Source organism: Ascidiella aspersa, chromosome 3, assembly GCF_963924565.1.
Source record: "Ascidiella aspersa chromosome 3, kaAscAspe10.2, whole genome shotgun sequence".
NCBI classification, from domain to species: domain Eukaryota; kingdom Metazoa; phylum Chordata; class Ascidiacea; order Phlebobranchia; family Ascidiidae; genus Ascidiella; species Ascidiella aspersa.
Window position 1 is genome coordinate 1,720,272 of NC_139449.1, and position 27,163 is coordinate 1,747,434.

At 36.8% G+C, this 27,163-nt stretch overlaps 3 protein-coding genes across 3 annotated transcripts; all 3 read right to left on the reverse strand.

Annotated features, from left to right (window-relative positions):
• Positions 1–50: 50 nt before the first annotated feature.
• LOC146158031 (cartilage intermediate layer protein 1-like) lies at positions 51–5,447 on the reverse strand. Its single transcript, XM_083383674.1, has 13 exons — positions 5,313–5,447; positions 4,952–5,131; positions 4,669–4,750; positions 4,093–4,276; positions 3,412–3,609; positions 2,935–3,093; positions 2,615–2,725; positions 2,384–2,489; positions 2,105–2,296; positions 1,889–1,991; positions 1,491–1,646; positions 962–1,088; positions 51–439 (listed from the first exon to the last, which is right to left on the reverse strand). The coding sequence occupies exons 1-13, from the start codon at positions 5,368–5,370 to the stop codon at positions 134–136; spliced, it is 1,962 nt and encodes a 653-aa protein (XP_083239800.1). The 5' UTR covers positions 5,371–5,447; the 3' UTR covers positions 51–133.
• Positions 5,448–7,883: 2,436 nt separating this feature from the next.
• LOC146158032 (fibulin-7-like) lies at positions 7,884–13,453 on the reverse strand. Its single transcript, XM_083383677.1, has 8 exons — positions 13,276–13,453; positions 12,541–12,663; positions 11,962–12,141; positions 11,608–11,733; positions 11,184–11,372; positions 10,485–10,642; positions 9,744–9,851; positions 7,884–8,014 (listed from the first exon to the last, which is right to left on the reverse strand). Exons 1-5 carry the CDS (start codon positions 13,451–13,453, stop codon positions 11,251–11,253), a joined length of 729 nt encoding a protein of 242 aa, XP_083239803.1. The 3' UTR covers positions 7,884–8,014; positions 9,744–9,851; positions 10,485–10,642; positions 11,184–11,250.
• Positions 13,454–13,492: 39 nt separating this feature from the next.
• LOC146158033 (sushi, von Willebrand factor type A, EGF and pentraxin domain-containing protein 1-like) lies at positions 13,493–25,835 on the reverse strand. The gene is made up of 17 exons (XM_083383680.1): positions 25,782–25,835; positions 24,697–24,766; positions 23,735–23,857; positions 22,937–23,119; positions 22,190–22,315; positions 20,913–21,032; positions 20,575–20,754; positions 19,972–20,094; positions 19,256–19,435; positions 18,345–18,467; positions 17,831–17,908; positions 17,074–17,199; positions 16,553–16,738; positions 15,456–15,578; positions 14,723–14,905; positions 14,015–14,140; positions 13,493–13,671 (listed from the first exon to the last, which is right to left on the reverse strand). Exons 1-17 carry the CDS (start codon positions 25,833–25,835, stop codon positions 13,493–13,495), a joined length of 2,283 nt encoding a protein of 760 aa, XP_083239806.1.
• Positions 25,836–27,163: the final 1,328 nt, after the last annotated feature.

Below are 27,163 nucleotides of genomic sequence, written 5' to 3' on the forward strand. Positions count from 1 at the left end.
AGCAGCGGAAAGAACGAATACAAGGGATAGATAGATAGATATATTAAGGTACGTATATAGGGTTGGGAATACAAACGGAGCACGACAATAAATTACATCCCGTCAAAACAAAACACACACGTGTATAGGAAAATCAGCAGTTGAAGGTCACCGCCACGTGGTCGTCGACCTTCATGACGTCACTGGTCTGGCGCGAGTCGCCGGCCATGCAGCGACCCCCAGCGGCGCGTTTGGCTTTGACCGGGTCGTTTGCCGTGAAGGTGTAGATGCCGTAGGTCTGGCCGAGCGGGTCCGACGGCGCGTACATCCGGTAGCTGTACGAGTTGATCTGTCCGGCCAGGGGCAGCCGGGTGCCGTACAGTTGACCCTTGAACCCTGCGCGCGACCCAACCGTGTTCTTGCTCTGCAACTCAACCGGAACCGTCGAGCGGAATTTCACCTGAAAAACGAAATCGAAATTTCATATTAAATCGAAAGTTTAAACGAAAACCTTAAATAGTTTTTCAAAATTTTATTTAATTTTGCTTGTAAAAATAGTGTTTTTGTGCGATTTGAATTCGAATTGTTTATATTAGAGAATCATCATTGTCATTAGTTTGATGGTAAAAATAATGGCCCAAATATGACGTGAAAAGCGACATGCTTTATTATTCAAACGTTTCGGCAAATGCTCATGCCATCATCAGTGATATGAAGGCCACATCAGTTACACCCGTTTATATACACTTCAGTCGCATAAAGGAATGATAAAAAGATGCGAAACAAGCGTCGCAAAAACGATAGATAAAAAGGTGCGCAGAAGCGAGGTGTAAGCCACCTGCGAGCGTGCGTCTGACGAAACATCATTGTCACTGTAGAGTGATTTAATCCCGCTAATATTTCCCAAACATGAATGCGATCAATAGAGACAAGAAACGCGCAAAACGCCCATTAACCAAGCTCTTTGGCCGTTGGAACGTACCTTCATGTAGCAAGCCCGGAACTCTGTCGGTCTCGGCCACCAGATGAGCGGGTTCTGCTGCCAGGTGAAGTAGATGTTGTACTCGTCGATCGGGATCGTGTTGAACTCGTAGTTGCTCGACGATTTCCTGAAAATCGAGCGCTACGCTTAGTTTTCTAGTTTTACTTAATGTTTGTTGCAGTTGGAAAACGACGTCTTATTTAGCACAGCTGAATTAATGCCGGCCAGTTTTATGTTTTAGTCAAATGTTGTCAAACGAAATGTGGTTCGTATGACTTGTGTGATTGCAACACAACCCACATCCAGATGATTTGTAAGACAAACAATATTCTACACAGGGCGGTGATTTCCGTAATACGGAGGATGTTTTCTCTAATTTCCATTTTTTGTCAATTGCGAAATTATGGACGAATTCTATTGAAAATTTATAGAAAAAAAGGTGGTTTGCAGTCTCGAACTTAAATGTGCTTTATTAAATCAGTATTTTTTGGACGAATTCGACTCGACCGCCAACTCGAACGAGCCGCACCTGTAGAATCTGAAGTGACTGTCGGTGTTCGGGGCCTTGATGCAATCGAACTTGTCCTCGTAGAAAGGGCCGCGCTTGTGCGTGGCGTCCATCTTTTGCGGGATGCTGATGGCGAACGAGTCCTTGGCGTTGAGGTGACGGTTGTGGTCCGATCTCCTGCAAATCACATTACAATTTTACACTTTTTTAATTAAAAATTCAAGAAAAAAACGTTATGAATAACGAAAGAAATTTAAATTCGCAATAAAAAATTGAAATGAAATAGCAAAACAAATTAGGCATTAAGGTTGTTAAAATTTTGCAATTTTTTTCAATGAAATAGAAAATCGTATAAAGCATTTTTTAAGAAGGTAACTCTTCTAAAATGTTAAAAAACACAAAAAAATGTGCTTCATTACCTGTAGCTGAGGTAGGGCAGGGCGTTTGCCATCACCCCGATAACGTCCGGGTCTTGTGCGCTTGAAGCAGCCGCTTCTAGTTGCTCCTTGGCGTTGAGGGTCGCTGAAAAGTGAAAGACGTTGCAGGTTGAAGATGAAAGTGTCTCAAGTTATATTTGACTCTTCAAGTTATATTTGATTTTAAAGTGGTTTGTGCCTCTCTAGTTTTAGCCTCACCTTTAAAAGTAGCGGCGAAGGTGTTTGCTTGAGCGTCGCAGAACAGCCTCACGCAGGCGCCGGTGTGGGGTTGGGTGAGGGCGCTGCTGTAGCTCCTCCATTGGGACGAGGCAGACTCCCGGTAAACGCCCGACACCAGGACGTTGGAAAGCTGGTCCCACACGTTGAAGTCGTCGGAGCCGAAAGCTCGAACTGCGCGCAATAGAGGTGTTAGGAAATTGTGAGGTAAGTATGAATAGCGTATCTTTGTTGATTCAACAGTATATCAGCTTTACCCACCTTTAGCGTAGCAGGTCTGGGCCGCGGCGACGTCGATGTTGAGGATCCTTCTGTAGTCGACCAGAGCAATGTTGGCCGAAACCACGAGGCCGTTGGCCGATGACGTCTCTAAAAAAAGGAAAGCATTGAATATCTGGTTCAGAATCGGTATTATTTGAGTTTTAATGTACATGACAAGCTCGTTTTTTAGCGTAAAACTTTATCGAAATAAGACGAAATTAATGGTTTTACCATCCTTCCTTCGTCCACCCAAAGTCCAGTCGAAGGGTCGAGCGACCACAAATGGACTTTGGAGCGGTCGCTTTGCACTCCGATCTGACTCGCGTCCATTGAGATGCGGATCTGAGAAAGCAAATTATTTACAACTCATGTTTTAACTGATTATAGCTAAAAAAATTTGGGGGATGAAAAGAACTTTTTGTGTATTTGTGTTTTTTGGATGTAACTATAAGCATTTATAATCGGTGATACTGAAAATTCCTCGCAATATTGTTTCAAAATTAAATTAAAAATCAAAAGCGTGATAATAAGCTTTAAACTAAACGACTTACGTTCCTGACGTTGAGCTCAGTATTGTCGAGCGCCCTGAAATCCATGTCGAACATGACGTAGCACCTCAGGACCCTCCCGTCCTCTGTCAGCATATCGCCGGGGGAGTCCAGGTAAGATGTGACGTCACGGGGGTCGATGTACGTCAGACTGCTGGTGGCCTGTGTTGAACAAGTTGCAAAATAATAGAACATTGCCTTTAAGTGCTTTTTAACGTTTTCGTGACTCAAATATCAAGGGTTATAAATGCAAGCAAGGCCTGGCTAGAAAAACAACTAGCCTGTGGTAGGATTCGAACTCACGACCTCTGGCCTTACCGGTGTTGATTGCACTATAATCCTGAACAAACCATCTGATTTCGGTAAGTCCTTCCAAAGACATCTTGTCTACTATAGAACGTGTGCCGTTATCGGTGGCCAGTATACAAGGGCTTGATCATAAAATAAACGTGAAAATGGCTGGTAACTTGAGGCACCGACCTCGCCGTGATAGCTGTCGCCGTTCTTCTTGAACAACGAGTTGGGTTCGATGGCGATGTGGATGGCAGCGGCTTGGCCGGTCGACGAGTAAGGGTTGTAAAGTCCCCGGTCCCGGGACGAGATGGGGTTGTTGGGGGCTTTTAGGGGCAGCCTGATCTCGTGGTAGATGTCGCCCCCTAAGCGATTGAACGGGAGAACCTGTCAAGGAGAAAGGTGAGCTTACAAAAGGAAACAAAGTTATATTTAAATTGCAATCTTGTCAACAGTCACAAGAGTATTATATTATCTGGTGTAAGTTTAACTATGAAACGAAAACACGCATTACTTTGGTTACAGTCAAGTATTTTGGAAGGTAAAGTTTGGATTATAAAGCTAGAAAAATGCACAGTCGGTTATTTATAAAATGTAAAGCGTATTATATAAATAAATTTAATATGACAACATTTAGCTAGAATGAAGGGGAATATTCCTAAGAGTTTAAAGCATTTTGGCAAAAGCAAAATTAGCCATTTGAGATGAAAGAGAAATATATATTTAAAATCATCAAAAAAAAAAGGCAAAAGCTAATCAAAGTCAGTTTTTGAATAAGAATATCTCAACTACGGTAAATGACAAATCTTAGTTTATAAGATGTAAAGAGAAATAAATTTAAAAATATCTCAACTACGGTAAACGACGGACCTTAGTTGTGGCCATGAACTCCTGGTTTGTGTCGACAAAGGTCAACACGAGGCGGTCAGTGTCCAAAGAGACGTCGATCGAAAACTCGCCCTTGCTGTTTGTGTTCGCCGCCGTCCTATTGTTACGTACAACAATGCCGAAGCTCAGGGGCTTCTCGCGTCCGTCCTGAGTGACGCCGTACACTCTGGAGAGAGAAGTTTAATTAGAAACGTTTAGTATACAAATAAAAGTAGAATGAATATCGAAGGCCATACTGAAGCAGGTAAGATTTCGTGAACGTTTTGAATTAAAAATTACAAAATGCTATCCATAGAGTAGGTATCTTAAGATAATGATTGCAGGTTGTTATAAGACGTTGACTAAATATCAAAGCCTATACAGAAGTAGGTGGATCTTGTTAACGTTTCAAATAAATCTTAAAATAATGGCTAGAGGTTTTGATTAAACCTAGAATGAATATCAAAACCATATAGAAGTATGTAACAATTTTGTAACTATTTAATAAAATTTATTCAATTTTAATTTGATCACCAGATCTAGGAGGGAAATAAATTTTACAGTTTTTAAACGACTTACCTTCCGGAAACTGAAATGCTCTGGTGAGTACACAGGCTGCATCCGCATTCAGTCACTGCACTCACTTGGAACGTGGAGTTGTCTGCATGAAAAAACATAAGTAAATATTTTGCCATACCTGACCAGCACACTCTTGAATTAGGGAATATAAACAAAACGTTAAGCCTTTTGTTGTATTGTATTTAAGGTTACGAATCGTCAGGAAACTTTACACTTTACCATTTGAAAGCACGTGTAAATAACATGCATCGCACATCTCTACGTCACTATACCGAAAGCTTACCATGACAAACAACTTGTTTCATCTGTCGCTGAACGGCGCCGCAACATTGCTCGAACCGGTTGAACTTGGGGCAAGGCACTGAGGGACACGCCCCCACGTCTACGTAGCGAGATCCCATTGGTCCACTGCATGTGCTCGGCATGGCAATCATCCTTCTGATTGGTTGACTGTCGCAGTTTGCTGAAGTGAAGAAAAGCATATAACAAAGATCACAATGAATGTTTGATCACATAAACTGAATCCATATTTGTTACATTCAGTATATATGATCACAACATATGTTGGATCACATAAATTGAATCCATATTTGTTACAGTTATTAGTACACCTGTTGTATTCAGTAGATATCACAGCGCATTACCTGTTGGCTTAAGGCATCCCAGTTTGCCGTTCTCATCTGGTCCACACTTCTCGTCCATCCACACCCAGCCGCGTTACAACTTGGTGCGCCATTATTGCAACTGCACAACTGAGAACAACCTGGAGTGTAGAACTGCTCGCCATCCTATTAATGAACAAACAACATTGGTTATTTCATGGGCCTCTGGTGCACATACTGAAATGTCGTTTAAAGCACTTATAACGAGATAAACATTGACTAACTTTGGTGTATTTCGGTGATTAAAATGTATCTGATCTAATATTTTACTTAGATTTCAACTTATTTTTACTAGCGATTTTACTAAATACTTAGTTACAGAAATGAAGTACTTAAGTACAGGTGACACTTCTAGTGTAAGGACAACTTGCTGGTACCTTGTAGTAGAGTCCGTCGTACAAACAACCGCATTTCCCAACTGGGACACATTCCTCTCCAGATTGTAGGAATCCAGGGTCGCATTCACAACCTGAAGTACAACAAGAGAATGTTTAAACAAAACTAAAACAAGTGAAAGTTTAAACAAAACTAAAACAAGTGAAAGTTTAAACAAGTCAAATGGTGGTAATTTAAAAGCACTCAAACTTTTAAACACATGTTTAAAATCCAAAAAAAAATAAAAATAATATTGTGCCAACTCACTTAAAGCACTCAAAACCATCAGTGCAAGAAAATAAGATTTAAGACAAGTTAGTTTGTGCAATTAGTAAAAGAAGACAATGTTTAAAATAGTAATATGCTGACAATTAAAATTACACAAAATTCGTAAGCACCACATAATATTGGGAGGCATAAATATAGGTGTTTATAAGCAAAATTTGCAAGATAACATTATCTGCATTCACCGAAAAAAACGTTGTGAAAAAGTAACATTATAACAATATTGTTTGAATTGATAAACCGAAAGTAAATGGAGATGATGTTTCAAAGTATATTACAAATCTATTTATTTTGTTTTATGAACAGCATTGCTCAGTGAGAAAAAAAACAGTATTAACCAAAACATTGGTCAATTAATTATGTCTACCATTTTCCATTGTCATTGAATTAAAATTTCTTCATAACAATTCAATGGTGTGTTTGCAAAAAAAAAACATGCTGCCTTTTTTAGCATTTGATATTTATAAGTTAGTGTTTTAGAAGAATAAGGTACCTTCAATGCAAGTGTCTCTGCATAGTTCGCTGGCGGTCTTATCCACACACGTATTGGGGCAGGCTGTAGTACACAGCTTGTACTGGGAGTTGACTGGGCACACCACTCCTGGTGAATAAAATACACTTGTGAGTAAAATAAATATTTCTATAAAATATAAAATTAATTGCGACAAATCTTTAATCGCAAACAAACGTTAACAAAATGATTTTATGTACATTTTTTTTCAAATGGTACTTGATATTGAAAACAGAATATACAAGCTAAATACTTCGAATTTGCTGCACTAATTCTTAAATACCGCGTTGGAATTGTGGGAAAAGCCAATCGTTACTCCAAATCGTAGCTCTGAATGTTCAAATAAATTGTTTTACACAAATAATTCCAGTTTTAGTGAAAAACAAAATAAAAACAACTCAATTTCAGGTTTAATTTTAATTGATTCCAAAATAGTATATTAGACGATATTAATCATTAGTCAATCTTCTACATTTTGCAAAACACAATCTTAAAACTTCCTTCCTTAGTACAACCGACTGTTTAGTTACAAAGTTTGAAAGTAAACAATTCACTTACGAGCTCCAATCAGACTTCTCCAATCACAAACTGTGACCCCTTGACCTTGACACGTGGACGCGTAACCTCCAACGTTGAGTTCAATCGCTTTCGCGTCTCCTCCGAAAGAACAAAGGTCAAACACGCAAGAATCAGTTAAGGAGTTGGCGTTATTTGTATCTATTTTATGTTGTCAGCCACAATCATATTGCACTCCAAAATAGGAATATCCGATTAGAATCAGTTAAAATTAGAATAACTTTATCGTCTGATGGGGCCGAAACATTGAATCAAAAGCTGACAAATCCCTAATTGGGCAAAATAAGATCAAAAAAAGTCTTTTAACCTCAAACTTCATCACTAACTCCACCAGTAACTTCCACCCTTACACAAACTACAACTCCGTTAATACACATATGTTTTTGACAACCAATGGGCTCAATGTGATTTAAAAAAATAATTGATTCAAAACACGAAGGTTCCCTTACTATTGAGTGTCGTTACTCCTTATGATCATGCAAGCAAGATAGATAACATTGAAAAAAACGTAGAAATATATTATGGGTTAATAGTCCAAAACTTGGTTTAGCGTTATGAAGTTTAGTTTAGTTAATGTTGATTGCGTATTGTTTTTTTTTCCTTAAATTTATCTTTCAAGGTAGAACAGCTGTGTGAATCGCAAATCACAAAGAAAAAAAGGAAAAAACTTCTGTATTAAATTAGTTTTGCTGTTCATACTTTTTCGGACAAGTGAGAAAACTTATTTAAGCGAAACGGTGAAAAACAAGAACAGCAACCCTAGTGGTTGTATTTCGATTACTACTTCCTTACGTTAAAGTATGAGGCGGGGTTGATGGTCGCGTGGCATTGTCCGAAGCATCCTCCCACGTGGTTGATGATGGCACATCGGCTCTCGTATTGTGACCTCACAGCTGGGTCGTCGCACACGTTTGCTGTTGTGGTGGCCACTGCACACCTGAAAAATATAAGTTTAAAAAATAAATAAAATTGTAAAACATCGCAAAATTGTGAAAAATCATGATTTTTCTCGTAAACTAGTGTGGCAACTCTAAAATTCTTCATATTATGCTGCTTTGTTAGATTCGAGTTTAGATATTGCCCACAGCACACCAACCTGTAAAATATATTGTTGTAATTGTCCAAGCGAATAACTTGGTTCATTTATGCCATTGTTTTTAAATAACTTGACATAGACTCACGCCCAGTAGATGTAAAAGTTTTCCTTTAACGTGGTAATCGGGCGGGTTTACAAAGTGTCATGTTATTATTATATCAGTGACTTGACTTGGACTTTTCTTGTTATTTTTTTTAAATGCCGACTTGGCCCAGACTTAAGTAATTTCATAACGACTTGTTTATGACACAATCTAAGATTTAAAGGGAGATGACGTCGTTATAATTGGATGGTCTGGTTAAGGCCCTCTTTCTTATGGAATGGAACTGTCCACTTACTCCGAGGGTGAGTTGACCTGGTAGCTGTTGCCGAAGTCCACATATGACGTGGTCAGTCCGCCTCCTCTCACACGAAGGTCGTCAGTTGATATCCCATTGTAGTCACCACATAAACCTAAATAATAGTTGTTTAATTACACGAGTGTTTGTACAGCTTGAAAGGAAATGCACTTTATAAAAAGATTTTTGACTGACGAACACTTTTGTTATTTAAATAACTGTGAATTTACTTAGAACAAATTTGTTTAGAATGGATGAAACATCTTTTTGGCGAATTGATAACCAATAAAAAATGTTAAACACCTAATGCAATTAAAAAAAACTTGAAAAAATAATGCTTGGTATAAACATATGGAGCATTTGTTTTTTTTAGGCAAAATATGTGGATTAAAAATACAATTTCATGACTTTTGACAAAATATCAAGCATTTTCAATACTACCTTATTTCAAGGGATTTCCCTACAAACTTACCTTCAACTAATCCGGAATAATCGGGCGACAACCCAACTGTGAAGTAATGATCGCAGTCGTAACGCATTTGGACGCCGAACGGAGTTGACACGTGGACGAACATACCACCACGTCTGACCTTGACCCCAGTAGAGGGGTCACTGTAAGGCAGCGTGGTACCAACGCCGTTGACCTTGAGGAAAATAGAGGTTAAACCTTTAGATCGAGGAATTTTGAATCTGAACTCGAAACCTTGTTCGAAAATGAATTTCTATTTGAAAGCATAAAGTCTGATTTTATTATTTTAAAAGCATTTTTATGCAAATGGTCTTTTATTTTTTTATCTCTTTAGGATTATTTTACTGATTATATTAAACACGCTAAACATAGATTCGTGTTTGTAAATTGCCCTTACAATGAAAACAATTATATTTTAATGCTATTGTCGAAAAAACTTGCCGAAAAAATACTGAAAGGTATATTTTTAGGGTAAGGCACGGAACCTTACGACGAGAGACCGCGGTTGCCTATGTGTCTTTCACGTTCCTTGTGACCTGACTCTAAGACCTGACTCTAAGGAACAAACTACCAACTTGTAGTTAAGCCGAAGAAAAATCAAACGCTGAAATCAGAAATCAAAAATCCAACGCGAATAGAATTAATTAGAATTAAGAGAAAATATATTTCTCGGAGGAATTTATAAATTACCAGCTTTGATTAAAAAAAAAGTTCAAATAATATTTGATTTGTTCATACTTGACAAATTGTTGAAGTTACTCACCAGAACCAGCAGATTCTTGCGCAATTCGATCGTTGTGCTTCCAACCGTGAAGATCACCTTCTTCAGCCACGTCACGTGATTCAAGTTAAATCGATGCTCGTTCTCGGTCTGAAAAGCAAAACCTTTTTGGTTAAAGAGAAATGACCGTAGCAGAAAAAGTATATAAATCAATCAGCGCCTATTTTTTTAGACTCTCTAACAACGGCTTACCTAGCGAAATCAGTGCTTATTCATGATAATATTAAGTATTTGATTGAAACTAAATATACCAAAACTATAATATTGGATAAAATCGCTATGTTTTTTTTGTATTAGGAATAAAACCTGTGTACTGTGTTCTACTGTTAATGATCGTTTTTTTTCAAATTTAAATATATCACACAGTAGTGGTTTTATCCTTATACCGATCCTTGATAATTTAAACATATATTTTGCAATCCCATACCCCATCAAATAATTAGTGTGCTCAAAAAACAGAATTAATGAAATTTAAACTTTCAAAAGTAATTTATTTTCAGAGTGGGCCAAAAATTTGCTTAAGGTTTCATAACTTATTACCTCCAATACTACCAAGTACCTATAGTATTTAACTTTAAAGGTAGAATCGTTTAGTTGGATCGCGAAACATGGCTGTTATGCATATGTTAATTTTGTATCGGATCGGCACCGATACCACCCTAGTATCGGACAACTACCGATACTCCGATCCATAATTATCGGACATCGCTCCACACAACCCACCTGGAGAGTAAACTTGGTCACTTGACTGAACTGCGCGGCGGAGGTGGTTTTGACCAAGTCATACTTGCACGCTCCTTGGTAGTCGTAATGCTTGTTGTCAAAGGTGTCGTAATGCGGGTCGCCGCTCACTGTACAGTACTTTAGATCGGCGAAGTAACCTGGTCAATACAAGTGATGGTTAGCTCGCGACTCGTGAAGTTGAACGAATTTAACTCTTCTGTTGTTTTTATTGCAGCAGTGGCATAAGTAGAATATTTTTTTTGATAATACTTAGAAACCACAATATTACGTCACTTCACAATATAACGTCATAAAAAGTAGCATTGGGAAACCTAAAGGATATTTTTTCTAATAATTTCAGTTTTTTACAAAATTAAATAATTTTAGTTTTAACAAATTACACAGAATTATAATTACATTTAAACATTTTGAAAGGAATTTTTAATTTAGTGTAAAGCCCATACTTTTCCAAATATAAAATTTACCTAAAATCGTTTTTAATTTATATTCTTTGTTCCGACTATAGGAGATTTAATGATGTTAAAAAAGTAGCATTTTGGTAAAATCCGGATTAGCTTAGAACTAGGATTAGAGCACACAAGCAATTTACAAATTAGAGTAGAATTAGCAGAATTTTTAAATTAATAAATTAATAAACTCGAATTATCTAGTTGTCCAAGTTTGTTCTTAAGGACTCACGTGAACAAGTTGGTGGTGAAGGACTCCAGACTCCATTCTGATCGCAACTTATTGAGTTGGATCCTTCCTATGAGAATCCGTCCTTACATGTGTAGCTCACAGAGTCACCGAACCTCCACACAGAGCTAGGGGGGTTCGAGGGTCTGTACACCCCGTGATCCGTGTCACCAGGGTACGGGCAAGTCACAACTGAACAAAGAGAAGTGTGAATTTGTAAAAAAATAAATAAAATATGTAATTGGGAATGGTTTTAGGTCGCTTAACAAAAGATTTTGACATTATACAACGGCCTATACTAAAAAAGCGTTTAAACAATTAAAAGTAAAAAAAAAATAAAGACAACGAAAGACATCTTAAGTCTCTTGAAACATGTGACAAATAATGCCCCCACAAAACTTCAGACCACTTATGTATTTTAACTTACGCTGGCAGTTGTCGAAGGCGTCCACGATGTACCCCCTCGCGCATGCGCACTCGAAGCTTCCGGGGGTGTTCCTGCACTCTTTGTTGACGTCACAGCTGATGTGTTGCGTCACACACTCGTCGATATCTTAACAAAAGAGAAGTTGTTGGAAGTGGAGAGAGATCGAAGAGGAATAAAGCTTGTTTGCTTTATATAAATTTTAATCGCGTGTTTTGATTGTTAATAAAAACATGAAACACAAGTCAAGGAATTAAAATTTTTCAAGGTCAAAAAATTAAATATTTGACCTTTGCCGTTACCTCAAATATACAAGGACTTGTCAGAACAACAAGCAATATGCAAATGAGGGCTCACCGATGCAATTAGGGGGATTCCCGTCCCACCTGGGGCCGGTGACGCAGTTAATGACGTCATTACCCCTCAGGGTGAAGCCGGGGTTGCAGCTGTACGTCACTTGCGCCCCCATTTTGAACTCGCTGTCTGTTGTGACGTAAGAACCGTCGTTGGGGGTTCCCGGGTTTTGACAAACTGGGGCTGGAAACAAAAAATAAAAATTTGAAAAAAAAATTGCAACTAAGAAAAAATAGAAAACAATGTTACTTTAAACAAGTCTTAAAAAATAAACAACTAAAAAACTAAAAAGACTGGGTTAAATGTTAAAAAAATATCAAAGAAAAACATTTAAAAACTAAAACATTTGCGGCTGAGAAAAATGTTACGAAACCGGAAACAAAATTACTCTGTAAAAAATGCAAGATGTAACAAACTTACAAAAAAATGCACTAAAACCTGAAAATATCTTAAGCTAAACATTTTTTTTAACTTAAAACATTTTTTTTAAACTATTGAGTGTTGCTAACCGAAAAATAGAAACTCAGTGAGATACGATTTAGAGACAATAAGATACAAAAAAACTCAATAATATTGTTTTACCTCTGCAGCTTCTTCCATCGCCGAGATATCCGGGCGGGCAAGCGCAAGAATAAGAACCCACAGTGTTGGTGCAAATAGCGTCCGTGTGGCAGGGAGGGTTCGGTACGCTGCATTCGTCAACATCTGCAACGTATTAAGGGTTAAGTATATTGGTATATCATAGTATTAAGTGGTAAGTATGTTGATTATAGGCTTCGATTTGCTTTAAACTTAAGTATCAACCTCCTGATCGTTTGTAAAATGTAGAAAGTGGAACAGTTAGCATCTATTGTTAAAAAAGAAAACATTTACAAGTGTTAAAAACTATAAAAAGTATTAAAAATGTCAAATACTACAAGTAGTGTAAAAATAGCAAAAGTTTCGAAAAACTACAAACAGTATCAAAAAGTTTTAAAAAAGGGAAAAAGCAGCCTTTAAAGTTAACTGCGCACCTCAAACTTTTCAAATAACAAATCTAACATTTATTTGTTAAATAAAAAATATAAAATATTGAACCTTAATAACTTGATAGTTTAAATAAGTTTATTTGTTAGTTGAAAAAGTAACTTTGCTTTAACAAGATTTTAAACAGATGTTTTCCTTTATCTAGAATCAAAACAGATTAAAAAAGCATAAAACCTAAATAATGTTCTAGCATTCATTTGCTATACTTTAAAACAAGACGAAAAACAGGATTTAGATTATAATACAAAAGCATCAGCTATAAACCAAGATTTAAACAAAGAGTTGACCAACCTTGGCAGTGAGGTTCTGTGTGTGACCACGTGCCGTTACTGGTGCATGAAATGCTCGTGCTGCCCACGATCTCGTACCCAAGGTCACAGTAGAAGCTTACCACTGTGCTCACCCCGTACTGGAACTGGTTTCGGGGGGCGTAGCGGACCCCGACTGGGGGATTTGGCTCCTGGCACATGATCCCTGAGGGAAAGTACCGGGGTTAGAGCAGTGCTTGTCAATCTTTTTCGGCCAAATACTCGGTTGTGAGGCAAGTGGCTGAAGTTCGACCCACCAGCACATATCCAGGGTTGCACTTGTAGTAGATGATGTTGCCGGCTGTGGGCGGTGAAGTAAAACCCGTGCTACGTCGGATCCTGCCGCGCGTCAGACTGGTGACGTCATGACACGTCACACCTACGTAAAAGAAGAAACGACGTGAGGTGGAGGAATATCAATGGGTAAGATTTGGAGAAATCAACTTATTTTAGTTAGAATTAAATTCAATGTTTAAACTAACTATTGAAAAGAATTGAAAAACTTTACAAATGCTTTAACTTTTGTACAAAGATAAATAACAATTTGCGTACAAATACTACATATGTTTACATTATCTTAGGTTAATAACTTTCTATATTTCAATCCTCTATTTTGTTCGAATCTTTTATAAATCTTTGAATTTCGGGCAAATTCCCTCGAACTGCTGTTTTCGTAATGTCTTCATACACTGTTCCTCAATACCGATGAGAGTTTTACTGACATCTGCAGTTCTTTCCATCGCCGAGGTAGCCGAGGTTACATTGGCATCTGAAGTCTCCTTGTGTGTTGAAGCACCTGGCGTTATCGCTACAGTCGTTTAAACTGGCGTCCCTACACTCGTTAATGTCTGCAAAAGAAACGTACAAATGGTAATCAAATGTCTGATCCTGGCTTTACTCAGGTTTTTAAACTTTGAATTTTATCGTTCATATACTCGTCAGTGGAACAGTGATCGACAAGCAGAAACCTGCCGCCAATGATTTAGATTCCATAAAGATACGCCCTTTTATATAATGGTAATGTAACATGCACACACAAATAAGTACAACTGTGATCTAGTGTAGCTATAACGGTTAAATAGTTTAGCCATGATACTTACACTTACACTTATTACCAAATCAATCTTGACATTTTAAAATTATACTAATTTAATCAAAATTATCAAATATCGAATATAATGCGAATTCCAACACAAACCATAATTTTTATTTAATACTCTTTACGTTATGCCTGAAAACCCTTCAATAACTTGAATTGGATACGTATAGATGCACCCAATCTTGAATTTTCATATTTAAAAAAATAATCTCGAATATAGAAAATAATTGCAACTAAATTGATTAGAAAAAAATTAAAAAAATTAAATAGTTTTGAATAGCCTATTATTTTATACACACTGTTTTTTCAAAGTATCACTTATTTGTTTTACCTGAGCAGATTACATCGGGGTTAGACCAGCGTCCAGTGTCCTGGCATCTTGACACTGGATCTCCGACAACCTGGAACCCTTTGTGGCAAGAGTAGGTGACCTCGGCCCCCGCAAACCACTGAGCGAACCCCTGGGGTGTGTAACTACCCCTGTTAGGGGTGTTCGGGGTTCCACAGGTTACCCCTGGAAAACAAAATTCGAAATTTATAAGAAGCTTTACAAGTTGTTGAACCAAATTAAGGCGAAAATGTATTTTTATGAGCTTGGGTAAAAACTTTATTCCCGTGTAAAAATGTGGCGAAATTTACAGAAGTTTCAAAAGTAGTTCAATATGAATTCACTAACTTAACGTTAAAAAATGTATTTCTTCAAGGTTTTGTTTGGTCTTTGGGTAAAAATAACTTTTAATGGTTGTTGAATTTTGATTTTACCAACTAAAAAACAATAAAAATAAACTTTGAAAGTTAAAGTCAAATATTAAAGTCAAATATAACCCAGGATATGCATATGGCGAAAATATTGTTAAAGGTTAAAATGATGTGATGTTCGACTTTTTAAGTGCTGCCTAAGTAAAAATATGATGTTTTTTTTACGCCAAAAGGTATTTCAACAAAAATTTCATTTTATTTAACTTAAAAAAGTTCTAAAATAAATAAAAAGTGTTAAAGTAGTTCGGGTAAAAATACAAACTTTATGCGTGTCAACATTATCTTTTTTAATCTTTTTTACTTACTTTGACAATGTTTTCCGTCTCCTTCATATCCCTCCTCACAATGGCAAGAATATCCACCGTTTGAATTGATGCAGAAAGCAAGAGAATGACATTTGCTTCTTCCCTCGGAACATTCGTTGATATCTAGCAACACAAGTCATTTAAACAATTGTTGCTACAAAACCACCAGATTTTTGAGTTTTTTTTTTCGTCTCAAGAAACAAACTATAATAGTTTGTCTGGTGAATTGGAAGACTAAGAGACTGATGATGCAGTTTTATGGTCAAATGTACTTTTATATTTTATAAAATGATTGACTTTGATTATATATTTTTGTTAATTCAAAAGAATGAATAAATTTTAAATGTAGTTTACGTCAAATATACTACTATACGTTAAATAAAATTACATGTGTTTTGTGCTGTTTATAGGAGTTAAGCTAAACTTTGTTCCGGCAAAAATATAAATTAAACTATTGTTTAACCAGCCTCAAAACCAATCGTTATTTTACTATTTTCTCTACTTTCTTTGTTTGACAAAAACATAATTTAATCATATTAAAGCTTGTAAAAATAAATCTTAGTTAAAACATTGACGCTTTGATTTTAGCTTGCTAAATTTTCTCAAGATATGAAGAAAACATCTTGTTTCTAACAAGTACACAGAAGGGGATCCATGAGGTTGCTTGTACTAACAGAAACTAATAAGCATTGGCGTATGATTGTTTCTCGACTCGCTTCCCTTTGAGCCTGTGTAGTGTAGCTCTATCGGTAAAGCGACGGTTCCGGTATGCCCGGAGGTCGTGAGTTCGAACCTCACTGCAGGCTAGTTGTTTTTCTAGTCTGCTCTGCTTGCATCATAGATCAACAGATTCTGTGAGTCTGCGATGGCTTTCGGTGTACTAATTATACGTAAGCCGTAGTCGTTGGTCAAAAAGCAGCTTCGAAGGGCTAGATCTCAGTTATTAACACACATACGTGTGCATGTTTCATTGTTTCTAACAAGTTATATTAAAAAAATGTTAAAATAATTGACGTTCAAAGATCCTTTAAAATCCTCTTTAATTTGCCAACCTTTCGGGATGAATAAAACAACCTGCCTAAACACTTTAGCCTTACCGTCACATGCTGGAGCGGCAGGTGGCACCCAGGTTCCGTCCGACTGGCAAGTGGCAGTTGGCAGTCCCTTAACGCGGTAGCCAGTGGCACATGAGTAGGTGACAATGGCGTTTGCTCCGTAACGTTTATCACTGTAAGGCTGGTAGCTGCCACCGTTCGGAGTTGGAGGTTTGGGGCAAGCAAGCTCTGCAAGGTAAAAACAAGTTGTTTGTTCGGTTTTATGTTAAGTTCCTGTACATTTGAGCATAATGGCTGTAGATTGTAGTTAGACGTAGAAAGTAGCAAGAATTTTAAACGTTTCAAATAAATCTTAAAATAATTGCTGGATGTTGTGGTCGCACGTAGAATGAATAGTTGTTATGAGGGTTTTTAAAGGTGTTTTAAGGCACTAATAGAAAAATAACAAGATTGATATAAGTTTCATAATAAAAACGTTAAACGAACAAGGATTGCTAAACTTTCAGTAATTCGACACCATGAAGATATTCACAAAGGTTTGCAAACAGTTGTTGTCCACTTACTCTCGCAATAACGTCCATTGCCGGTGTAGGTTTCCAAGCAAGTACAGATGTAACTTCCAATCGTGTTCTGGCAACTTGCAAACTCACTGCATTGGTTGTCTCCAGGATTGGCAAATTCGTCAATATCTGGGTACAAAAGGGGTAACGCAGAATTAATTATGAAGAAAAAACTTGAACGAGCTGGTTATTGGACCAAATATAGCCTTCTAAACTACTTATTTACCAATACAAAGTGAAGTAAAAAACTTTAACGAGTATACTTGTCCTCTTCAGTATTGTAATGACAACTTAAGTCACTGTTTTCAAATGACATAACTTGAATTACGTCATTTGGGGGTAGAATGACTTAAGTTGAAATGAAGTGTTTTATTGAAGTATTTTTGTTATAAAATTGAGCTATTTAACCACATTTTTGCACATAAAACAATTTTCCTGCTATATGTAGCGTTTGTCTTATTGTTTAGTTGAGTTATTGCTCATAGTCGCACGAGTTTAAAATTTCTAATACGTTTTATATTTATGAAAAGGACGTGACTTGAAGTTGACTTGCTCTAATTATGACTTGACTTGGACTTAACCTTTTATTTATTCAAATGACTTGACTGGGACTTAATTCATTTTTAAATGACTTGTTTACAACACTGGTCCTCACCGTCACACTTGGTGTCACTCTCCTCCCATTGTTCGTCATCTTGGCAAACAATGGCCCTCGCGCCGCTCAGCGCGAAACCGGACAATCAGTGGTATGTGACGTCACTGCCCACCGTCCATAGTGAGGGGGTGTTTGGGGTGAAGAAGCCGCTAGGTACACGTGGTGGCGCACCACACAACACGGCTGAATAGAAAAAGGAATTTTTATTAAATTTTGAGGTTTATTTTAAATTTAGAAGAAATTTAAAAGAAAATATTCTCTGATCAATTATTTTTCAAAAAAACACTTAAAATTATCAAAGAATATATTTATTGCCTGAAATTTAAATTTGAGTTCGACAAACAAAGTTCACAGTTTGAACATCAACTTCTTATAGTTAGAAAAATAAATTTCGTTTGCAAATAAAATTAATCTTATTCTATATATTTTTTAAATAATACTTCACGTTGGTTGTTTCGTTTGTTTTTTTTACATTAACAAAAACCGTGCTTTTTTTTATTTTAAAGCACAAATGTTTACTCCAGTATAAAAGTTGCAGTTGTAGCGATAAAACATTTTAAAATACTTTTTTTTTACGCACTTTAAACAGAAATGGCGCTCAATTTATACTAGTACTTACTGGTACAAGATTGACCGTCTCCACTGTACCCGTGCTTGCATTCGCACACGAATGATCCGATTCTGTTGAAGCAGTTCGCGTGTCTGTGGCAGTTATGTGTTCCAACTGAGCACTCGTTGATATCTACATGAAAATAAAACTTTAAATGTGATTTCTGCATATTATTTTACACTTAGGGCTGGGAAATAAGCATACTTGGTTTCAACACGAAATATCTAGCAAAACTGCATTGTATTCTAAAGTATTTGTAAGTAAGAATGTAGTACACGTATAGAAAATTAACGTTTCTACTTTATAAATACAAATTATGACGGAGCAGCGCAGTTTTCCATAAAGTACTAAAATATGTGATGTCTGTGTACATTTTTTATTAAGTTAATGACAATCAGGTGGCAGTCTTATAGCATAACCTATTGCATTGTACCGTAACGGTATATTTATTTAACTCTTGGCACGTTACAGTAGATGGTATAATTTTTTCATATCACGTTTTGCTGAATCGCAATAGTACTAACTAGCATTTGAGTATTATGGTTCCTTATGTGACATTAAGCACAAATACTCTATCGTGTCTTGAATTTTTTTGTAGTAATTAGTATCATGTTGTACAATTTATTTCATATTGTTGCAGAGCAAGAGAAGTGTACACGCTACATTGTATCGCAACGCATCGTAAAATAGAAAAAGTATCGTAAGGTAGCACAAATATCGCATCATATCTTGTAATCTTGTAAGGCGTATCGCATCGTATCGTATAATATCAACTCGTATCATATCGTATCATATCATCTTATATCGTATAATGTAGAAAAATATAGTATCATATCTTTTTATATGTTAGCATATGGTATCGTGTCGTGTCGTGTCGTTTTGTATCTTATCGTATTGTATCGTATCGTAATGCCACTTACCAGAGCATGAAGGTTCCTGGTGCGACCAAGTCCCATCACTTCTACAAGTCAGCTTATTGCTTCCAGAAACCTCGAACCCGCTCGAACACGTGTATATGACGTCATCAAGGGGTAAATACTCGGTCTTGAGGGGGGTGTAGTCTCCCCTGGAGTCGACATCAGGGGGTTGGCAGATCGAACCTGGAACGAGGCGGAATGTTTTGTTAGCTTTTTATAACGTTTCTGAGTTGGATAAAAAATGGCAACTATTTCATGTTTTTCGCCATTAGTTTATATATTAAACTTTGTAAAATCAAGTAGCAGCTATGCTGCGTTTATTTGGCCTATGTTTTGGTTAATTCGTCAAAAAAAAATAAGCTATTGACATAAAACCTGAAAACCAATGAGAATATATGAAATTTTATATCAAATAGTTTCTGCAAAAGTCTTAAAATCGCGAGATTTCTTTAAAAAAAAAAGTGTCCGTAACGATTTTGTTGAAAACACAAACTGCAAACCTTATTTTGAACATTTAAACGAAAATATCCAGTTATAACATACAGTTCATTACATAACAAACCTATTTGAACTAAAGAGACAACAGTATCAGTAGCGTTAATACTGAAACACGCTATCGCTTTACCAAGTACTTAACCGATTTTTCTTAATTTTAAGCAAATATCCATGCACTAAAGACTTCTTAGAAATGCTTTAAGAAACAAGAGAATGTAGCTTACGTCTGCAGTATTTGTTGACCTCTTGGTATCCCTGGTTGCAAACACATGTGAACGATCCTTGGTGGTTGGAGCACTTAGCGTTGGGATCACATGGGGAGGTGGGGCGTTCACACTCGTTTATATCTGACGTAAACAAATATTGTTTAAAAAAGTGAAAGAGGGTTTGATCAAACAAGATTTAAGTACTATGATTAAATAAGCAAAATTCAACTGAAAAGCTGGGTCGACTTTTATTGTTTTTTTAGATAATTAACTGTGCAGTCAGTTTTATTTAATATGATAACTAACTTTTTCATATCATGGGTAAAAATTGTTTTTGAAACAAGTTTTTATTAGAATCTCTATTTGTTTAAAACTTTTATAAAATGTATAGTTAATATCTGCGTAGAATGCGCTAAAATGCAAAAATGAGGACATTTAGGCATTTTCAGCGTTCTCTGAGGACCATTTATTTTTCTTTAAAAAAGAGGACAAATCCTCCCAAAAGAGGACACGCAGTAGCCCTATTTTAATGTGAAGACAACCACATTTTAAGAAAACAACGACCCCAAGGTAAAGTTAAACCGTTTACTTAAAAATAAGGTTTGTTTTCTTGGAACTTACCCACGCAAGTTGGAGGCACTATCGACCACGAGCCAGAGGTCAAACATCTGACATCCAACAAACTGGTGAGCTGGTAGCCCGGGTGGCAGTCGTAAGTGATGACGTCATCGAATACGTAGGCGGATTTCATAGGCTCGAAGGTTCCGTATGGAAGGCGTTGGATTGCGGGGCAGTTGACCGCTGTTAACAAGCGAATGCATTATTACTGGGGGTGCAATTGAAGCCTGTGACCATCGCACATACGCGGTTCGAACAATGGAAAATTTTTTCAAATAATTGATGTTAATTTATGCCTGGTAGCAACAGTTTATATATTGACCACAATCCAAGTCTCCTACCTTGACATTCCTCGCCGACCTTCCTGTACCCAGTGTTACAATCACAAGCAAACGATCCAATCAAGTTACGACAACGGGAAAACTCCGGGCAAGTTGTTGGGTCGCTGCATTCGTTCACATCTGAAACAAATCAAAGGTTTTACAGAAACGAGATCTTCAAATAAAAGTTTCAATTAAAAGACCAAAGCCTTAATTTTGTATAAAATCGACATTTTGTTTTTCACAAACGTTTGGCAAAAGCTCATGTCTTTCATCATTGTAAAAAAAGTGTATTTTTTTTCAATTTACCGTATAATGTCATTTAGCGGCTCATCTTTAAATAAAGATTGCATATTAAAAAAATAAATTTTCGCTACTAGTTTAGCTAGAGAATCTTTTAACATACTCGACAATGATTTACGCATAGACTTCCAAATCTCTACTGCTAAAACAATTAAACAAAAAAAATAAGAAAAATGTATTTTTTCTGCAAAAAACAGCCAAAAATGATGCTTAAAAGGTTAACCGCGTACTCTGCAATGATATAATCGTAAAAACTTTCCCATCTCACAAACTCACCAACGCATGCGGGCGGGCTTGAAGTCCAAACTCTGTTCGACTGACATTCGCTCGTGTCTGATCCAATCATGCGGTAACCATTGTTACACGTGTAAGTGATGACGTCACCCACCGAGTAGGGCACGGCGTGGGACGACACCATGCGGCCGTTTTGTACGGAGACCGGGGCGCTGCATTTTGCTCCTGGAAATAAAAATAAAGAAATTGGAGAAAACTCGAAAGCTGTTTTTAATTTTTTGGTTATATTGTTTTTTTAAAGCCTTTTTTAAGTTGTAAAACGAAGAAATCATATTTTTGTAGTTCATTTTTTACATTTGAGGACTAAAAAATATTTTTTACCATTTCTATATTTTCCATAAACGCTTCGGTCGCTTTAAATTTTATAAATTTTATCAGAGAATTGTCTTAGTTTATATTTAATTTATATTTTTTCTCCGTATAGACAAAATGCTTTTTAAATTTAGTTCCTAATATAAAACTGTCATATCAGTTTTAGTTATTGTTGCGAAGAAATGACATATTTTTAATTGTTTTTCAGTTTTAAAGGACTAAAAAAATCGTTTTTTAACATTTTTATATTTATCTGTTTTAGTAGAAACGTCTGATGAAGACTTGAGTATTTATTTTTAATTTGTCTGATACATACAACCAAAGAGTCAACCTATGGCCCAAACAAGTTAGATTATCAAATGTGAACTATACAGCACATTTCAACTTACTCTGGCAGGTGTAGCCTGACCCGTAGTAGCCGCTCTTACAGGTGCAAGTGTAAGAACCTGGGTTGTTTGCACAAATCGCGTCAGGGGAACATCGGTTCGGGTAATGCAAAGCACACTCGTTCGTATCTGGAAAGAATTAACGATTTTTAATGTTTTTCAACTAAAACAACTCTTTTGGTGTTATGTAAGCATTTTAAACATTTTTTAGTTACTTCAGGGATCCGTTGAATATTTGTGAATAATGATAAATTAAGTGCTAATAACTGTTCCATTTACTGTGTAATGTAGAAGGAGAAGTTAGTCTGTTCAAAGCACTGCGAAGAATTTTTTTCATAACTAGTGCTAAGCACACTGCTTCAAATTTTTTAGGAAAATAAAATATTTGGGTGAACTTTTCTTTAAAAGATTGTTTTTTGATAAAATTAAGAAATTATTAGTAATGGTAGACGCAAAAGCGTTATTAGATCTGTTTTTTCAGAAGTCCAGTTTTCAAAAAATACTTAAATTAAAGCAACAACTTTGTTGAGAAGAAATGAGGTGTTGTGTGGAAATAAAAAAATCCTACAAATGCTTTCTGTAAAGAGGTAATTATTCGGGAAGTGGTGAGTTATGAAATATAAATTTTCGGTTTGTTGAAACTATTGTGTAGCATTAAACGTCCTTACATGGGTTCAACGTAATATCTCTGATAAGAAAACAATCAACTAAAAATCAGACCAGTTGAAATTAAAGTAATATTCAGCTTACCGACGCATCTTGGAGGGTTGTTGGACCACTCTCCCTGCTGTGTACAAATTGTCCTTGCGTTGCCAATACTTGTGAACCCAGGCATACAAGCGTACACCACAGCATCGCCCGAATAGTAGTCGGTCTTCTCTCCAATGCTGATGCGAGCATTGCTGGGCACTTCTTGAGCTATACAACTGACTCCTACGAAGATTGTATGAATATGCTAGGTGAATAAGCTTACGGGACAAACAATTTTATATAAAAAAGGTTAGATTGTGTAGGAATTCAATCCAAAAAGACTAACTAAAGATATCAAATCTGTTTGGGAATTTTATACAGCTTAAGTTGTATTTCTGACACCTAAAAAAGTTTGTTGCGAATATGTTAAGGGTTGGGGTGCGTTTTGTAGTTCGACCGCTTCCCGAAACCAAGTAGTAGTATCGGTACTTGTCCGATAATGTGGATCGGAGCCACTTCCCGATACCAAGTAGTAGTATCGGCACTTGTGCATTACATCAACTTTTTGCGATTCAAAAGGGAAACGCAGAAGAAAATATTTCTTTAAGACCAAGATAACTAGATTTCCTGGCCTGAAAGCAAAGTTTGGCCTTATTGAATCATTACTTTGAAGCTTTGAAGTTTTAATTTTTCTAATTTTATCACCTTTTTCAATTTAACCATTGCAATGACGTCATTAGTATCGGTTCAGATCACGATACTTTTACGCAAGATATCGGATATCGGTATCGGAATAAAATGTCAAGTATCGGACATATCTATACTATGTAGTTAGCAAAAATATTTGATGAGACTTACTCTCGCATCCAGTTGTAGTTGGTCTGTAGCCGAGGTTGCAAACGCAAGTGAAGCTTCCCTGGTTGTTCAAGCACACTGCGTTATCGTCACACGTATCCGTGCCTTCGCTGCACTCGTTTATATCTACACACAACAAGCAGGGTGTCAATAGGTGTGAACTTAACGTGGTTTGTTAAACTTCTTGTATGTCGGTTGGTTTATTTTGACCGCCATTTTTTATCTCACATAGCAAAGTTGTTTCTAAGCGCGAAACGAATTTCCGTTTTTTAGTTTCTAAGCGCGAAACGAATTTCCGTTTTAGCATTTAGAACAGGCTAAAAATCGAATTTGGCGGGGTCTTGACAAGATCTGTCAACTTGCCCTGGTTTCCGCTTAGCCTATGTATTTTATTGAAAATAAGCCGCGGGCCGGATATTGACCAGGTTTACACTAGCACAACGCAACACTATGACGTCACAATAGACAATTTTACTTAAGCGTGCAATTTGGAAAAGTAAGTTGCCTGAAAATTTTATTGCCCAAAAAATGATCTCCTTTAGGCGCGCCGTGTTGATTTTTTGTTAGGTGCTTCGCGGTCTGAACACTTGTTTATGAATCTCTTGCACGCGGTCCCAGAAATTGTCTCGCAGACCCCCAAAAGACCGCGCACCCCAGTTTGAGAACCACTTCTTTAGAGTAAATGCCATCAGTTAAAAAAGTTCTTTCAAAAATACTTTTGGAAGGAAAACCCGTTTAAGGCAACAAAATTACTAGATTGAAGAACAAATGCTGACTACTGGAGATTAAGTTTTGCTGCTACTCGTCGAGTACTCGTTTCCCCATAATGACGTCATTGCCATAAAATATTAGAAAAGTAGTTTCCGGTATTTAGTTGGCAGTTTTATGGCTTTCGACAAAATAAGTTTCTGAATGAAAGCAAAGCAAACCGACCTTTCAATCATCAACTGCAGGTTTAAAGATACTCTTGCAAGTTCTGTCAGGCTTTCCCCACGCTTGTGCGTTGCTCGTAACAACCACATTGACATCAGGGGACTGTTACGTGTTCACTAACACATTAAACACCTAAATTAATTAATTGCCATAAGCCAAATCTTAGAGTTCATTAAGTTATTTTACGAATAGATAAATAGGTTTTTAGATTTAGCTTTCGTTTGCCAAATATTTTCTTCAGTTACATAATATCATATTTGATGATTTAATGTTTTCCGTATTGTTGTGTGTAAAATTCCTGAGTTTTCCTGCTTCAGTCCGCCTCGTTTCAAACTTGGCATGTAACCTTTTGCGGGTGGTATTCTCACGCTCTGCAAAACAAGCCACTTGTTTTGCTGGCGTCTGATTCCCGCTGCAAATTGGCCTCAGAATGGCCGCTGTAATGCCTAGCCATGTTCAAAAAGTTCCTACCAGTCTTATTGGCCAAATATGACATAACTTTCGTGTTCTTTTTCTTCCTACGTATTGGCTATATACATGTAGTTTCTTAGCGGCTTTGCGGCATTCTCTATAGAGAAGTCTTTTGCGCATAAACTCAAAATAACACGTTGTTTTTAATTGTATCAATGGGACGGGTGCACTTGCTTCTATGCTATCAGTTATGTTAACCTCTAACTAACGAATCACTTTATTAGCAATCACGAACAGTTTTAAAACCGTGCCCACAGTGGCAGCGCAGCAAGCTGTAAAAACGTAGTTCCCACTAGCACAGCGCAACACTATGACGTCACAATGGACAATTTTACTTAAGCGTGCAATTTGGAAAAGTAAGTTGCCTGAAAATTTTATTTCCCAAAAAATTATCTCCTTTAGGAGCGCCGTGTTGATTTTTTGTTAGGTGCTTCGCGGTCTGAACACTTGTTTATGAATCTCTTGCATATGAATAGCTAAGGCCGGTATGTCTTTTTTAGTTATATGTAAGAGTATTCTTATATTGGGCTACAAATTTAAGAGGATCGGTGTTTAAAAGGGACATTTTTAAATAGGCGGGGTTTGAACTGTTTCTCTTTATATTATATAATTTCCGGGTAAGTCAAGCTACTCGTTACTCACTTACCTTTCTCCTGGAGGTGAAAACTCGCATTCCGGCATTTGGGGAAGTGACGTACATCTTGATGACGTCATTAAGTGACGAAACGAGCGAAGAAAGCTGCTCGACTTAAGCATTTTATTTTGTGAGTATTGTAATTCTATATCAAGAAAAAATGATAAATTTTAGACGTTTGTTTGTATTTAACTGTTTGCAAATGTAAAAAGAATATACTAAACACAGATTTCCAGAATCCCTTCTGAACTTAGTTTAATCTTTATCAGTTATGTCGGTATAAAATTCCAGGCATCAAGTAGAATTAGTCAGCATTGACAAACGGTGGCAGTTTAAAATTTATGCATATTATATTATCCATAATCCCTGATAAAGGCATCCTGGATAGGTAGCCAAAACGTTAGTAAACAAATAAAAAACAGAATAACTTATTTTCCGTATATTGTCCGAATAATGTTTCCACCTCCAAAACAGTATAGTTACTTGCAAACAAATTAAGCCGTTTATAACAAGATTAAACTGTAGCTTGATCGTTGACATCTTATCAACACCGCTGTAACTGTTCAACATCTGAATGTGCTAAGTAATGCCCGCCACACTCCTAAATTAAACCATCTGGTAGACTGGTATGTTACTACAGTTTTTACGCTTTTTAATTTAAGGAAATTCCAGGACGCATTTTGCGCAGTCATGAGAATTACTTAACTCAACACCCATAAGCCGTAACTCTTCAACACCTGATGATGCTAATGAATGCGCTCCGCCTGTGGAAACTCAGCCTGATAACAATTGCGTCCCACCTTTTATAAGTGATGCTTGACTTACTTCTCAGGCACATTAAGTGAAGATGATACAAGCTCGTATCGAAACGTCTTTATCAAGATGATGTCGATCTACTCGACCGTTTTGACTTTGCATTTCATTATCAATTTACATTAGAAACCCGTGTATTATAGTGCACCCAAGCTAAAACCGCCCATATCAATTTAAAACCATGTTTGGCGCGTAGAGCTAAACCTTAACAGTACGAGAGGCCCTCACAAAAGACGACAAACCGCTACAACGTAACTACCTACTAAGTCAACAAAGGCCGGCCAAAACCAACAGAAAGATCATCCGTAGCGCATGAATGCATTTCACGCGAGGATCGGCAATGAGCAAAATTCTGCATTGTGAGCCTGACTGGTTCCCGTTCGTTGCAGTTCAAATAAGAAGAAATGTTTAATGACACCAAATACTTCCGTTAAAACTTATGAGAAATGAATGACGTAACAACATAGTACTACCACTTTTTGTTCACAAAGTAACTTTTCTAAAATTACAATTAACCGCTTGCAAAATAAATATTTTATAAAGGTAAGGTTTCTTTTCACATTTAATCAATAAAGCAGACC

What these genes read in the sequence shown, in the direction of transcription:
- LOC146158031 (XM_083383674.1), bottom strand. Translation starts at nt 5,370, where the DNA reads ATGGACGAGAAGTGTGGACCAGATGAGAACGGCAAACTGGGATGCCTT. An exon ending in GCGACAGCTATCACGGCGAG is followed by an intron (nt 3,094 to 3,411) that starts GTCGGTGCCTCA and finishes TGTTCAACACAG; the next exon opens with GCCACCAGCAGTCTGACGTA. An exon ending in GGGTGGACGAAGGAAGGATG is followed by an intron (nt 2,490 to 2,614) that starts GTAAAACCATTA and finishes CTTTTTTTAGAG; the next exon opens with ACGTCATCGGCCAACGGCCT.
- LOC146158032 (XM_083383677.1), bottom strand. Translation starts at nt 13,453, where the DNA reads ATGTGCCAGGAGCCAAATCCCCCAGTCGGGGTCCGCTACGCCCCCCGA. An exon ending in CGATGGAAGAAGCTGCAGAG is followed by an intron (nt 12,142 to 12,540) that starts GTAAAACAATAT and finishes TTTTGTTTCCAG; the next exon opens with CCCCAGTTTGTCAAAACCCG. An exon ending in CGCCTTCGACAACTGCCAGC is followed by an intron (nt 11,373 to 11,607) that starts GTAAGTTAAAAT and finishes CTCTTTGTTCAG; the next exon opens with TTGTGACTTGCCCGTACCCT.
- LOC146158033 (XM_083383680.1), bottom strand. Translation starts at nt 25,835, where the DNA reads ATGTACGTCACTTCCCCAAATGCCGGAATGCGAGTTTTCACCTCCAGG. An exon ending in GTCAGGCTACACCTGCCAGA is followed by an intron (nt 21,033 to 22,189) that starts GTAAGTTGAAAT and finishes GATTTGTTTCAG; the next exon opens with ATGTGAACGAATGCAGCGAC. An exon ending in TGCCGCTCCAGCATGTGACG is followed by an intron (nt 15,579 to 16,552) that starts GTAAGGCTAAAG and finishes TTGTGTTGCTAG; the next exon opens with ATATCAACGAATGTTCCGAG.